General features: G+C 27.5%; 1 protein-coding gene and 1 long non-coding RNA gene across 2 annotated transcripts; both read right to left on the bottom strand.

Moving 5' to 3' along the window:
• Positions 1–2: 2 nt before the first annotated feature.
• LOC149511025 (receptor-like protein 6) lies at positions 3–5,633 on the bottom strand. Its single transcript, XM_089756373.1, has 2 exons — positions 5,581–5,633; positions 3–3,366 (listed from the first exon to the last, which is right to left on the bottom strand). Exons 1-2 carry the CDS (start codon positions 5,631–5,633, stop codon positions 3–5), a joined length of 3,417 nt encoding a protein of 1,138 aa, XP_089612499.1.
• Positions 5,634–12,777: 7,144 nt separating this feature from the next.
• LOC149511024 (uncharacterized) lies at positions 12,778–15,096 on the bottom strand. Its single transcript, XR_016334574.1, has 2 exons — positions 14,969–15,096; positions 12,778–14,857 (listed from the first exon to the last, which is right to left on the bottom strand). It is a non-coding gene; the product is annotated as an uncharacterized LOC149511024 (long non-coding RNA).
• Positions 15,097–16,592: the final 1,496 nt, after the last annotated feature.

Here is a 16,592-nt window from a genome sequence, read left to right as displayed (position 1 = left end):
AGTCATCTAGAAGATCTTCTCCATTTTCGGTTCTGGTTCCATGTAAACCAATCCATCCATTTGTTTCCCATTTCATTCAGCACTGTATATCCAACAGATAACCCAATCACCAAACCACATCCATACCCAATCAATACGATTTTCCAATCAGATATACCATCTACCCATGAATCGCCATCTTCCTTAGAGGGTGGCATTCCAAGGCCAACTTCATTGCATTTCCTTGTCAAAGGCGGCCCACACAATCTTGGATTCCCTTTGTAAGAATCGTTTGAAAATGTACCGAATTGGTAGCTTTGTGGTATGCTTCCCTCAAGTTGGTTGTAAGAGAGATTCAGTACTTCAAGAAAACTTAGGCTTGTAAGCTGTAGAGGAATCTTTCCGGAGAGGTTGTTCTGGGAGAGGTCCAACGACTCAAGATCAGTTAAGTTTCCAATTGCTAAAGGAATTGGGCCGAGGAAGCTGTTGTAGGACAAGTTTAGCACTTTGAGTGACTTGAGGTTTTGTATTTCTTCGGGTATTCTCCAATGAAAATTATTATTAGAAAGGTCAAGACAAACAAAGATGGTTAAGATCTTCTCATAAAAAATTTCAAACCCTTTATTTACAATTGTGACAGAGTCCTGGTAGTTATCATCTCCAATAAAATCTGACTTAGCTTTGTTGCCATCAATCATCATCCTCATTGCCTTCAAAGATTGAAAAAACTCAACAGATAACTCACCTGAAAAGTTATTGGAAGCAAGGTCCAGTATGTGTAACTCTGGAAAAGTATTTTCATCCTCAGAAATTTTAATCGGACCGTAAAATCTATTTGCTCTTAGTACAAGAACTTTCAAAGAAGGCAATTTCACCAACCAAAAAGGAAATGTGTCCTGTATCATATTTTTTCCAAGGTCCAAAACTTCAAGCTTTCTGCAATAAGCTAATGACCTCGGCAACTTTCCTTCTAGTTTATTCCCACCAATTTTAAGTGACCTTAGTTGAGGGGCTTGAAAAAATTCAATTGGTAATTGACCAGAAAAATTATTGAAAGCAATGTCTAGTACATCCAAGTCTTGAAAATAATTTTTCACATGTTTAATTGGACCATAAAACCTATTTGCTCTCAATATAAGAACAACCAACCAAGGCAATTTTCCCAACCATAAAGGGAATGTGTCATACAGAGTATTGTTTCCAAGGTTTAAAATTTCGAGCATTGTGCAATTGGCTAATGACCTTGGCAACTTCCCTTCCAATTTATTGTCATTGAGTTGAAGCAAAAATATGTGGGTTGCTTTTGCAAAATCTGGTATGCTGCCGCTGAAATTATTTTTTTGTAGATCCAAATAGTTGAGAGTCTTGATATTGCCCAAGCAACTTGGAATTGGCCCGCTTAATTTGTTATAAGATGCATTGAACTTCTCAAGTTGACTCAAATTGCAAATAGGTCTTGATAAAGAGCCTTGTGAAGAAGTTAGAGACTGGTTTAGTGAAAATTGGTCCAAAGATGAGAGAGAATTTTTAGAAAGATCCAAATACCTCAAACTTTTCTTCCACAGCCAGTTTGGTACTACACCACTTATTTTGTTATTTGAAAGGTCAAGATGTTCCAAACTAGTTTGACCTTTTAAATACTCTGGGAACATACTTAGATTACAGAATTGTAAAAACAAGAATCTCAACATTGGAAAAGAGGAGTTTCCATCTGCAAAAGGAAACTCTTTTGGAAAATCAATCGCATTGAAAGAAAGGTCTAACTGTGAAAGAGTGGTCTTCCACAACCAGTTAGGCACAAAACCATGGATTTGGTTGTTAGAAAGATCTAGAGAAGCCAACTTGTCTTGTATTTTGATGAATTCTGGAAATTCAGAAAGGTTGCATGAATGTAGGTCTAGCTCCTCTAATTGGGGAAAAGCGAAGCTTGTGATGTTGCTTTCAATTGATATGCTCGTATTGGAAAGGTCAAGAAGCCTTAAGTTCTTGAGTTGGGAGAACATGTCAAGCTTCATGGAACTGAAGCTATTGTAACCTAAATACAATATTTCAATCAATGCAGAAGATGCATTAAGGAACTCATCAATTTCACCAGCCAATTGATTTTCACTTAGATCCAATGATTGCAATGATGGGAGAGAAAATAAAGAAGAATGTATTGATCCAGAGAGGTGGTTCCCCCACAAATAAAGATATGCAAGATTTGGAACTCCAGATCTATGAAATACAGGGATAAAACCACTGAAATTGTTATGGGATAGATCCAGTTCCACAAGGTTAGTGAGATTTGCAATTGATGATGGAATTTGTCCAAAGAAGTTGCAACCATTGAGATCTAATTTTCTCAAGAATTTGAGATTACCAATTGATTTTGGTAGATTTCCACTGAAATTTGTAAAAGAAATCGTTAAGATTCGTAAAGCATTGTTCAATGGAAATTCCTGTAACTGACCTTCAAGAGCGTAATTTTCTGAAATGTCAATGCTTTTTATTTTTGGCAATGAGAGAACTTCTGTTGGAAAATGCCCACTCAAATTGCAATTCACTAGGTTGAGAGAAACCAAACGAGAGGAAATTTCCAAAAAATTGGGAGGCAAATAGGAGATCGAATTCCCACCAAGGAAAAGTTTGGAAAGAAAAGGAAGTTTTGAGAGTGAAGAACAAAATGGCCCTATCAAACCACAATTCGACAGACTTAACACATGCAGGTTGGGAAGTACTATGGATGTGGCTTCACACCATTTAGTACTTTGAGTTGAAATGTTCACACTATCCAAGTAGAGCTCTGTAAGAGGTCTCAAATTTTGGATTAATGTCATGAAGTTTGGGTTTTCTAGTTTCAGAGGTTTATGTAGATAGCAAGAATCTTGATTAGATAGATCAAGAGAGACTAACCTTGTTAAGTATGAAATCCCCATTGGAATTTGGCCATAGAAACATGAGTTTGAAAGATTGAGATGAGTTAGGTTTGGGAGTTTGTCAAACTCATATTGAAACAGAGTGGTATTAAAATTGTTTCCAGCAAGATTAAGGCGTTGAAGATGATGAAGATTGAAAATGGAATGAAAGCTACCTGAAAGATTTTTGTAACTAAGATCAATCCCAATCACATGACCAAGAGCATCACATGAAATTCCTTTCCAAGAGCAACAATCAATGTTGAGATCCCAAAGCTCAGCTTTGGAAGAGAAAGTAGAATTTGGGGTGTTGTAAAGATCATGGTGCAGTTGCAACAGAGCAAATTTCTGGTCATCAAGGCATTGGTTTTGGAGATAAGTATGAGGAGGGGAAAAAGATAGCACAAGTGATACAGAGCATGAGAAAAGAAACAAGGTTGGAAAAAAGGGGGAAAATAAGTATGAATAGTCTTCATGTTTTGTTGGCTCTCTATAAGAAAAAAAAAAAAATGAAAGGAAGATTGTGGAGTTTGAGATTTTCATGCATGGTATATATAGACAAGCACTTCACCTTACATGTTAAAGATGAGCGTTATTTTTACTTTGGATAAAACTTTAGGCTGGATTGGATTCAATTGAGTATCGAATAAGTTTTATTGACTTTAATTGTTTCTTCCTTTGTACCAAAATTATTTGGATGTTATTAATTTGTATGGAGTTAAAAAAAAAAAAAAAAAACTTTAATTTTAATGTATTTAAGTTTGAGAAGTGGGAATGAATGTGTTCTTTAGATTTTTTTTTCAAATTTTTTAGCAAAAATCAAAGACAAGTTTTTAATTTGTTGATTTTTTTTTTTTTGCCAATCAATTTGTTGATTAAGCAACTTCTTTCTCATGCTTTTATTCCTAATGTACTATTAGATCTCATGGTATGTACATTTTTTTTATTTTTTAGTTTTTTTATTGTTAGTATATTTTAAAAAGGTTCTCTGATTTAAAATTAAATGAGCAAATAATCATGTAATTTGTTAAGAAAATGTTGAACTTTTAATTTCAATAGTTTAAAATTCAAATCCTGATAACCTACAAAAAAAAAAAGGACAATTTTCTAATTTCAAAAATTTCATGTATACAACATAATTTATATATATTTTGATTTCATCATATATGATTAATAGAGATTTAAAATTTTATAAATGGTATTAGAATCTCATACTTTATGAAAGATAGTTTCTTTTAACTATTTTTTTTCCAAACCTAATTGTAACTTTTAACTTACCAGATATGAAAATCTAATAAGTTATATCTAGATGCTTTAAAATTAAAATAAGATGGGTAAATAAATAATTTCACTTAAAAATTAAAAAAAAATTGATATAGAGAAAAAATGATGATATATTTAGAATCACCCATCACAAAATTATACTTTATAAAAAATTTAATATTTTAATTTTGGACTCACAAAAAAAAATGATAGTATGAGATCTTTTTATTGGTATTTAATCTTTTCTTTGTTTTATACTTTTAAGTCTTCCCATCATGCAAATGTCTAAGTCTTCTTGCCCCATCATTACTATGTGAAAATAATCTCTTTATCAATTTGCTTAAGTCAAGTCTACCTTTTAAAAAAGACAAAAAGAAAAAAAAAACAATTTTCTCAATGAAAGTTGTCTTTTATCTTCTAGTTAAATTGGCACACAAGGAATGGATTTTAAGTATATTAATTATTATTGTTATATTTTAGTCTTTTTAATGACTTAGACTGAAGCAACTGCTAAGATTATTTTTGTGAAGTAAATATGAAGGCAAAAAGATTGACACATTTGCATGCTTGATGCCAAAACTAAGTATAGAGCAAAGACTAACACTTGGACCAATACATTCCCATAGTATCTATCATTTTCTTTCTTATTCCAATCACAATTTTCAAAATAGACAAGTTTGAGAAGTGAGAATGAATATATTCTGTAGATTTTTTTTTCAAACCTTTTAGCAAAAATAAAACACAAGCTTTTAATTTGTTAATTTTTTTTGGCCAATCAATTTATTAATTAAGCAACTTTTTTCTCATGCTTTTGTTTCTATTAGATTTTATGGTATGTGCATTTTTTTAGTTTTTTATTGTTAATATATTTCAAAGATATCCTCTAATTTAAAAATTCAATAAGCTAATAACCATATAGTCTATTAGTAAAATGCTAAATTCTTACTTTTAGTAGTTTAAAATTCAAATCCTGACAATCTCACTATAAAAAAATTAAAAAAAAATCTTCAAATGAAAAAATTTCATGTATACAAGGTAATTTTTATATATTTTAATTTCTTCATATATGATTAATAGAGTTTTTAAATTTTATAAACAGTATTAAAATCAATTACTTTTTATAAGATATTTTCTCTTAACTATTTTTTTTAAACCTAAATGTAACTTTTTCTAACTTATCGGATATGACAATTCTATAAGTTATACAACTCATCAAAAATGCATATTCAGAAGTTTTAAAATTAAAACAAGATGAGTAAATAAGTAATTTCACTTAAAATTTATTTTAAAAAGGTGGATGTAAAGAAAAAATGATGGCGTATTTAGAATCACCCATCACAAAATTATACTTACATAAAAAAAATTGATATTCTAATTTTGAACTAACAAAGAAAATGATAGTATGAGATTTTTTTTTATTGGTATTTAGTCTTTTCTTTACTTTATACTCTTAAGTCTTCCCATCATGCAAATGCCTAAGTCTTCTTGCCCCATCGTTATCTATGAAAAATAATCTTCTTAGTAGTTTGCTTAAGTCAAGTCTATCTTTTAAAAAAGACAAAAAAAATAACAATTTTTTCAATGGTGATTATCTTTTGTCTTCCACTTAAATTGGCAAACTGGAAATGGATTTTAAGTATATTAATTAATATTGTTATATTTTAGTCTTTTCAATGACTTAGACTGATTCAATTGCTAACATCATTATTTTTTTGAAGTAAAAATAGGGGGAAAAGATTGACACATTTGCATGCTTGATGCCAAGACTAAGTATGAAGCAAAGACTATGATTTAGACCCATGCATTCCGATAGGATCTATCTTTTTCTTTTTCATTCCACCATTATAAAATCACAATTTCCAAAATAGACAAGTTTGAGAAATGGGAGTGAATGTGTTCTTTAGATTTTTTTATTCAAACTTTTCAACAAAAAATAAAAGATAGGTTTTCAATTTGTTGATTTTTTTTTTTTTTTGCTAATCAATTTGTTGATTAGGCAACTGCTTTCTCATGCTTTTGTTCCTAATGCTCTATTAGATCTCAGGGTATGTGCTTTTCTTATTTTTTAGTTTTTTATTGTTAATATATTTTAAAGAGATTCTTTTATTTAAAATTAAATGAGCAAATAACCATGTAGTTTGTTAGTAAAATATTGAGCTCTTAATTTCAGTAGTTTAAAGTTCAAATCCTAATAACCTCACATACAAAAAAAAAAACGACAAATTTCTAATTTCACAAATTTCGTATATACGAGATAATTTATATATATTTCAATTTCATCCGATATGATTAATAGAGATTTTAAATTTTATAAATGGTATTAGAATCTCATACTATATGCAAGATATTTTCTCTTAACTATATTTTTTCCAAACTTAAATGTAACTTTTTTTAGCTTACCAAATATGAAAATCCAATAAGTTATAACTAGATGCTTTAAAATTAAAATGAGATAAGTAAATAAGTAATTTCACTTAAAAATTAAAAAAAAAATTATATAGAGAAAAAATGATGATATATTAGAATCTCATTAAATTATACTTTATAAGAAATATGATATTTTAATTTTGAACTCACAAAGACAATGATATTATGAGATCTTTTTATTGGCTTTTAATCATTTTTTTGTTTTATATTTTTAAGTCTTCCTATCATGCAAATATCTAAGTCTTCTTGCCCCATCATTACTCTATGAAAATAATCTTCTTAGCAATTTGCTTAAGTCAAGTCTACCTTTTAAAAAAGACAAAAAAGAAAAAAACAACAATTTTTTGAATGAAAGTTATCTTTTGTCTTCTAGTTAAATTGGCACACAAGGGATGGATTTTAAGTATATTAATTATTATTGTTATATTTTAGTCTTTTTAATGACTTAGACTGAAGCAACTGCTAAGATTATTTTTGTGAAGTAAAGATAGGGGCAAAAAAATCAACTCATTTGCATGCTTGATGCCAAAACTAAGTATAGAGCAAAGACTAACACTTAGACCAATACATTCCCATAGTATCTATCATTTTCTTTCTTATTCCACTATTATAAAATCACAATTTTCAAAATAGACAAGTTTGAGAAGTGAGAATGAATATATTATGTGGATTTTTTTTCAAACCTTTTAGCAAAAATAAAACACAGGTTTTTAATTTGTTGATTTTTTTTGGCCAATCAATTTGTTGATTAAACAACTTCTTTCTTATGCTTTTGTTCCTAATGTACCATTAGATTTCACGGTGTGTGCATTTTTTTAGTTTTTTATTGTTAATATATTTTAAAGATATCATCTAATTGAAAAATTCAATGAGCTAATATATTCTATTAGTAAAATACTAAACTCTTAGTTTCAGTAATTTAAAATTCAAATCTTGACAATCTCACATATAAAAAAAAAAAAGACAATCTTCAAATGAAAAAATTCATGTATACAAGATAATTTTTATATATTTTTTTATTTCTTCACATATGACTAATAGAGTTTTGAATTTTATAAACGGTATTAAAATCTCAAACTTTATGTAAAATATTTTCTCTTAACTATTTTTTTTCAAACCTAAATGTAACTTTTTTTAATTTATCGGTTATAAAAATTTTGTAAGTTATATAACTCATCAGAAATGCATATTTAGAAGTTTTAAAATTAAAACAAGATGAATAAATAAATAATTTCACTTAAAATTTTTTTAAAAAAAGGTGGATGTAGAGAAAAAATGATGGTATATTTAGAATCACCCACCACAAAATTATACTTTACAAAAACAAAAATTGATATTCTAATTTTGGACTAACAAAGAAAATGATAGTATGAGATTTTTTATATTGCTATTTAGTCTTTTCTTTACTTTATATTTTTAAGTCTTCCCATCATGCAAATGTCTAAGTCTTCTTGGCCCATCATTACTTTGTGAACAATAATCTTCTTAGCAATTTGCTTAAGTCAAGTGTATCTTTTAAAAAAATAAATGCAATTTTCTCAATGGTGGGTGTCTTTTGTCTTCCAATTAAATTGGTAGATCGGGAATGGATTTAATTATATTAATTAATATTGTTATATTTTAGTCTTTTCAATGACTTAGACTGAAGTAATTGCTAACATCATTATTTTTTTGAAGTAAAAATGGGGGTGAAAAGATTGACACATTTGCATGGTTGATGCCAAGACTAAGTATGAAGCAAAGACTATGATTTAGACCTATGCATTCTGATAAGATCTATCTTTTTCTTTCTTATTCCATCATTATAAAATTACAATTTCCAAAATAGACAAGTTTGAGAAATGGGAGTGAATGTGCTGTTTAGATTTTTTTTTTCAAACTTTGCAGCAAAAATAAAAGACAGGTTTTTAATTTGTTGATTTTTTTTTCTAATCAATTTGTTAATTAAGCAACTTCTTTCTCATGCTTTTGTTCCTAATGTACTATTAGATTTCTTGGTATGTGCATTTTTTTTTTAGTTTTTTATTGTTAATATATTTTAAACAGATTCTTTGATTTAAAATTAAATGAGCAAATAACCATGTAGTTTGTTAGTAAAATGTTGAACTTTTAATTTTCAATAGTTTAAAGTTCAAATCCTAATAACCTCACATGCAAATAAAAGGACAATTTTCTATTTTCACAAATTTCATGTATACGAGATAATTTATATATATATATATATATATTTCAATTTCATCATATATGATTAATCGAGATTTTAAATTTTATAAATGGTATTAGAATCTCATACTTTATGCAAGATATTTTCTCTTAACTGTTTTTTTTTTCCAAACCTAAATGTAACTTTTTTTAACTTACCGGATATGAAAATCTAAGTTATATCTAGATGCTTTAAAATTAAAATGAGATCGGTAAATAAGTAATTTCACCTAAAAATTTAAAAAAATGATATAGAGAAAAAAAATGATGGTATATTTAGAATCACCCATCACAAAATTATACTTTATAAAAAAATTAATATTTTAATTTTGGACTCACAAAACAAAAATGATAGTATGAGATCTTTTTATTGGTATTTAATCTTTTTTTTGTTTTATACTTTTAAGTATTCCCATCATGCAAATGTCTAAGTCTTCTTGCCCCATCATTACTATGTGAAAATAATCTTCTTAGCAATTTGCTTAAGTCAAGTCTGACTTTTAAGAAAAACAAAAAAAAGAAAAAACAACAATTTTCTCAATGAAAGTTATCTTTTGTCTTCTAGTTAAATTGGCACACAAGGATAGATTTTAAGTATATTAATTATTATTGTTATATTTTAGTATTTTTAATGACTTAGACTAAAGCAACTACTAAGATTATTTTTATGAAGTAAAGATGGGGACAAAAAGATTGACACATTTGCATGCTTGATGCCTAAACTAAGTATAGAGCAAAGACTAACACTTGGACTAATACATTCCCATAGTATCTATCATTTTCTTTCTTATTCCACCATTATAAAATCACAAATTTCAAAATAAACAAGTTTTGAGAAGTGAGAATCAATACATTACGTAGATTTTCTTTTTAAACCTTTCAGCAAAAATAAAACACAGATTTTTTATTTGTTGATTTTTTTTTTGCCAATCAATTTGTTGATTAAGCAACGTCTTTCTCATGCTTTTGATCCTAATGTACTATTAGATTTTATGGTATGTGCATTTTTTAGTTTTTTATTGTTAATACATTTTAAAGATATCATTTAATTTAAAAATTCAATAAGCTAATAACCATATAGTCTATTAGTAAAATGCTAAATTCTTAGTTTTAGTAGTTTAAAATTCAAATCCTAATGATCTCACTATAAAAAAAAAATAAAAAGGGACAATCTTCAAATGAAAAACTTTCATGTATACAAAATAATTTTTATATATATTTTAATTTCTTCACATATGATTAATAGAATTTTTAAATTTTATAAACAATAGTAAAATCTCATATTTTTTATAAGATATTTTCTCTTAACTATTTTTTTTCAAACTTATATGTAACTTTTTCTAATTTACTGGATATGAAAATTTTGTAAGTTATCTAACTTATCAGAAATGCATATTTAGAAGTTTTAAAATTAAAAAAAAGATAAGTAAATAAGTAATTTCACTCAAAAAATTTTTAAACAAGGTGGATGTAGAGAAAAAATGATGGTTTAGAATCACCCATCACAAAATTATACTTTACAAAAAAATTGATATTCTAATTTTGGACTAACAAAGAAAATGATAGTATGAGACTTTTTTTATTGGTATTTAGTCTTGTCTTTACTTTATACATTTTAGTCTTCCCATCATGCAAATATCTAAGTCTTCTTGCCCCATTATTACTCTGTGAAAAATAATCTTTTTAGCAATTTGTTTAAGTCAAGTCTATCTTTTAAAAAAGATAAAAATAGCAATTTTCTCAATGATGGTTGTCTTTTGTCTTCCAATTAAATTGGTAGATTGAGAATAGTTAAGTATATTAATTAATATTGTTGTATTTTAGCCCTTTCAATGATTTAGACTGAAGCAATTGCTAACATCATTATTTTTTTGAAGTAAAAATGGAAGCAAAAAGATTGACACATTTGCATTGTTGATGCCAAGACTAAGTATGAAGCAAGGACTATGATTTAGACCCATGCATTTCGATTGGATCTATCCTTTTCTTTCTTATTCCACCATTATAAAATCACAATTTTCAAAATAGACAAGTTTGAGAAATGGGAGTGAATGTGCTGTTTAGATTTTTGTTTTTCAAACTTTTTAGCAAAAATAAAAAGACAAGTTTTTAATTTGTTGATTTTTTTGGCCAATCAGTTTGTTGATTAAGCAACTTGTTTCTTATGCTTTTGTTCCTAATATACTATTAGATTTCATGTATGTGCTTTTTTTTTTAGTTTTTTATTGTTACTATATTTTAAAATGATACATTGATTTAAAAATTGAATGAGCCAATAACCATGTAATTTGTTAGTAAAATATTGAACTTTTAGTTTTAATAGTTTAAAGTTCAAATCTTGACAACTTCACATACAAGCAAAAAAAAAAAAAAAAAAGGACAATCTTCTATTTTCACAAATTTCATGTAAATGAGATAATTTATATATATTTCAATTTCTTTTCAAATGATTAGTAGAGTTTTTAAAATTTTTAAATGGTATTAGAATCTCATACTTTTTGTAAGATATTTTCTCCTAACTATTTTTTTTCCAAACCTAAATGTATCCTTTTTCTTACCAAATATAAAAAGCTGAAAAATTATATAACTTATCAAAAATGCATATCTAAAAGTTTTAAAATTAAAATGAGATGGTTAAATAAGTAATTTCACTTAAATTTTTTTTTTAAAATGGATGTAGAGAAAAGAAAATGATGTATTTTAAATCACCCATCATAAAATTATAGTTTATAAAAAAATTGATATTCTAATTTTGGACTCACAAAGAAAATGATAGTATGAGATTTTTTGATTGGTATTTAGTCTTTTCTTTGCTTTATACTTTTGTCTTTTTATCATATCATTACTCTGATAAAAATAATTTTCTTAACAGTTTATTTAAGTCAAGTCTGTATTTTAAAAATATATATATATAACAATTTTTTCAACGGAGGTTGTCTTTTATCTTTCAGTTAACTTGGCACACAGGGAATGGATTTAAAGTATATTAATTATTATTATTATTATTATTATTATATTTTAGTTTTTTTTAATGATTTACACTAAAGCAACTGCTAAAATTATTATCTTTGTGAAGTAAAGATGGGGGCCAAAAACTTAATACATTTGCATAGCAAATACTAAGTGCAAAGCAAATACTAAGACTTAGACCAATACATTTCCATCTATCATTTTCTTTCTTATTCCACCATTATAAAATCACAATTTCCAAAATAGACAAGTTTGAAAAGTGGGAATGAATGTGTTCTTTAGATTTTTTTTTTCAAACTTTTAAGCAAAAATAAAACACGGGTTTTTAATTCGTTGATTTTTTTGGCCAATCAATTTGTTGATTAAGTAACTTCTTTCTCGTGCTTTTGTTCCCAGTGTACTATTAGATTTCATTATATATGCATCTTTTTAGTTTTTTATTGCTAATATATTTTAAAGAGATCTTTTGATTTAAAAATTCAATAAGCCAACAATCATGTAATTTGTTAGTAAAATACAAAACTCTTAGTTTCAATATTTTAAGTTTAAATCCTAACAACCTCACATAATAAAAAAAAAGACAATATTCTTCTTTCGCAAATTTCATATATACGAAATAATTTTTATATTTTTTGATTTCTTCACATATGTTAATAGAGTTTTTAAATTTTATAAACAATATTAAAAAATTATCACATATCTTAGTATTTTTCAATATATTTGTAAAAGGGTTTGTAACAGCCCTCTAACTTGTATAATCTAAAAGCTCTACTAACTGATTGCATTTTCTAATTTATATGATTCAACAAATACTAACCAAGTCAATTAATAATTTAATTGTTTGATAAATTTGAAGGTAAAATGAATGAAAATTTTGCAACCAATAAGGAAAATGCCTTTATTCCCGGAAACAAACCAGATGAAACAGATTGAGTTGAAGAATGAACTATTTGGGGGCAAGATATCAGTAGCATCTGGATTTCATAAGCATCATAACATCAAGAAAATCAGACCAGAACACCTTTACATTATAGCAAAATTTCAAAGAAAAATCGCTATCTTCTCAATTTCATTCCTTCTCTCTCTTCCCCAAAATTACAAATTATCTACATCAAGTTGCATATTTACATAAGATGTTGGTATATATCTTTCCAAAAAAAAAAAAAAAAAAAGAAGTAGAATGAAGTCAAAAAATAAAACCAACCCTGAAACCTTAAAAAGTCAGTATATTTCCACCTCTATGTTGTTTGACAGTGTACAATGTCCAATATTATTAACATCAGCACCACCTCTGTATTTCATCCTTCAAAAATCTGAAAATCTTTAGATAAGTAAGCGTCAAGTGAATCTATTAGCCATCATGTGCATCAACAAACCTAAGATTCACTGATGTTGTTAGCTGCCATATTCAAAGCAAACTCGATACATACTGGCATTTCTAGAACATGGTCAAGAAGTCTGGTAAGTTCCCTATGAACATGAATAAAACGTATATATTTTACTAGAAAGGAAAAGCAAAAGGTAAAAAATATATATATCATAACTGGTCTAAAACAGAAAAAAAAATTAAAATATAAAATCAATTATAACACAATTAGTATATATAGAAGTAGAATCATGTAGTTAATCATAAAAAATTTACATATTTTGTGTATAACTCTTAAAAATTTTATTGCTTGTGGAAATGCAATTTTTGCTTTTACGCTTTCGGAAGCAAAAAGCAAATAACAAAAACCCAATCAAACAGATACTAAATAAAGCAAAACAACCAAGAACTTCACATGGTTTGCTAATGCATTAATTTTGCACAAGTAATTTTATGTTCTCGGTAGCTCCCTTTAGTTTTTTCTGTTTCTGGTCATTAAGTTATACTCTAATTTTATTGAATTTAATTTTTTGAATTTTTTAGAATTTATGTATGTACAGTGCTTGAAATTTACATTTTATTTTGCGATTACACAATTTTTTATTCAAACATCGTATATAGCATATTTTTTAAGCCAATGTTTATATATACCGTATATATACATACATTCATATGCACTAATATAAGTGCTATTTTTATCTCTCCAAACCCCCTTTCCCTCTAAAAAGGGGGGGGGGGGGGGGGTAAAACAAGGCTTATATAAGAAATCAAAATTTTAATCAAACTTTAACACTAGAAATTTGAACCTCAAATTCAACAGCTTGAACATAATGTTAAAGCATGCTTGTGATCTACTACAACAACCAAGGCTTTAAAATGAAGTTTCAAAAGCTAGAGAGGAAGGGGAGGAATAGTGGGGGCAAAGGGAAAATGGGAAAGCAGGGGATCAAACTCTACCACAAGCAAAGCAATAAAAAACTGAGACCCAGGAGGTAAACAAAGAGACAGGGCAAAAGATCTTTGCAGAATATGGATGCAACAAAGAAAATATCAGATTATAACCACCTTTTCACATAAGCATTCAATTCCCAATTTGCAAGAAGAACCTGTTATGTCATATATGTTAATTCATTTTGAAAATAGACTGACGAAACTTATCTAAACCAAGATACTTGAAAGCAATCAAATGGAAATCCAAAAAACTCGCTCCATTCAATTGTTGGAAAATGCAAAATGTACAATTAAACAATTGATGATTGCGAGCTAGAACTCCATAAAAGGTAACACTTTCCACCCAACTATTTCATTTTATTTTTATTTCCCTTTTTCAACCACCCTACCATTCTTCCCCGTAATAACAAGAGATTCAAACTGCAACAATCATTCTTTTGCAGAAAATTTAACAGCTAGCAATTGAACGACAAAATTGACAATTATGTACAGTAATAGTCAAAGAAAATACTACTTGGCAATACTCGATAATCCTTTTCACATGGTAGTTCAATTTAAATCATAAAAATAAATGAAATATGTGTAAAACAGAACAGAACCAACATACAATAAAGCCTGAGAAACAAAAATAAGAAAAAAAAAGTTATGCTTAGCTAAAAATAGAATTCGTTCTACACAATGAAAGTCTAACAAAGATCATAGAAAGAAGAAATTAAAAAAAAAAATCAAATACTCTGCCCTTGCCGATGTTGGGTGTCCAAGAATTTGCTGCAATTGCTCCAGCTCTTGAATTATAGTGTCACTGTAAAAACAGGAGATAAAATCAATTAAAAAAAGACCCATAGTTTACAGTTTAAAAAAAAAAAGAATTTTTTAAGATCGAAAATAAAACTGGGCATTAGGAAATTTTTACCAGGAAAAAGAAAAAGAAGAGGGAGAAAATTTGATTGATACCCATAACTTTAAACCCCTTTTGACAACATTTTTCTTTTATTTTGCTTTTCTATGTTAATTGCTTTGTGTATCTTTCTTCAATCAGTTTTGTAATTCCAAAAAATTACCAAATTGAGAATCGATCATTGTGTTTTAGCGCAATGGAAAGCCCGATTTCGGTATTAATGGACCCAGCCCATGTAAGAAAAACTGGGTCTTTTGACCCAATAGGCCTATCAAAACCGGTAATTAATTTGTTTTTTTTTTTGTTGATTATTAATTTTATTTTTATGTACGAATTTTTTTTACAATTTTTTTAGAAAAACAAACATTATTAAATCCATAAATTCGTATTTTTGTTTTCGAGGTATTAGTTTTTCTCTCCTTTATGATTGTTACTTTATTGTTGTTGTTTGATCAATGAAAGAGGATTTTTTTTTTTGGTTAATTAAATTTATTTTTAGAAATTTGAATTCAAAAGAAAAGGATATAAATTTCAAATCTTAATATAAATTTTGAAATAGAATTAAAACAAAATTTAATTATACTTAAATTCATGACTTTTTTTTTATACATAAAAAGTATGCTATCTATTGTGTATCATGTACCAAAAAATATTTTTTTTTTGTACAAAGGAAAGAGTAATAAAATTGTGTTAGATATCTTTTTTTTTAATAACCATTTGGATAAGGAGTGAAATTAGTTTTAGTGAAATTAAAAATAACAATAATGATAAAATTAATTATTATAGTAGTGAAATTAAATATGATAGTAATAAAATTAAAATTAAAGATTAAATATATCTTAAATACAAGCACAAAGATACAATGAATTCATATTTTAGCTTGAATTCAATGGCATTGAGTAAGAAATCCAAATGGGCCTAAACAGTTTCTTTAGAGATGATTTGATTTTAAGTAGGCATCAAATTCTTCTTAATCCAATAGTCAACGTGGCATGTTATTACTTTCAGTTTTTGAGTATTGAACAATTTGAACATACATCAACTTCATTTTCATTGAGTTTTTTTTTTTTTTTTTTCAAGAAAATTGAAGTTGCTTTTTCAATTTTTTATTTAGTTCCTCACCAGTCACCAAGTCCTTGCTTTACCTTGTCAACATCCTGTCCAATATTGAAGATAGTGATCCTGTCCAATGTAGTTTCTCGATACGCACTAGCTTCTCCCAATCATTTTCTTGCTGCCAAGTTATATGAAATGAAAGCTTCAACCAAATTCCCATGTACAGCTTTAGAATCCTCGGCATATGTGGAAGCTATGGAGTTGTCAGATACTTTCAACAAAAGCTGTTGATAATTTTTTTTCTGTTAATTTTCTTCTCCTTTAGTCTTTTTTTTATGTTTTACCAATGATATTTATGGGTTGAATAACTCATTGGGTTATAATAACTTAGCTTGGGCATTAAAAGATTGCCATCCAAAGACAGGCTGCTTTCATGGGGGATTACAATTGATGTTTGTTGGATGTTTTGTTCGGGCCAGGAATCAAGGGATCATATTTTCTTCGGCTGCGAAATTTTCCAAAGATATTTGGCATGAGGCTATCCTGCTTTGTCAGCTGAAAATTAAAAAAAAAAAAAAGAAAT

This window comes from Durio zibethinus, chromosome 27 (genome assembly GCF_047325235.1).
Source record: "Durio zibethinus cultivar Kanyao isolate XHJ-2024 chromosome 27, ASM4732523v1, whole genome shotgun sequence".
NCBI lineage: Eukaryota > Viridiplantae > Streptophyta > Magnoliopsida > Malvales > Malvaceae > Durio > Durio zibethinus.
This window is presented reverse-complemented; position numbering and strand designations above follow the sequence as displayed.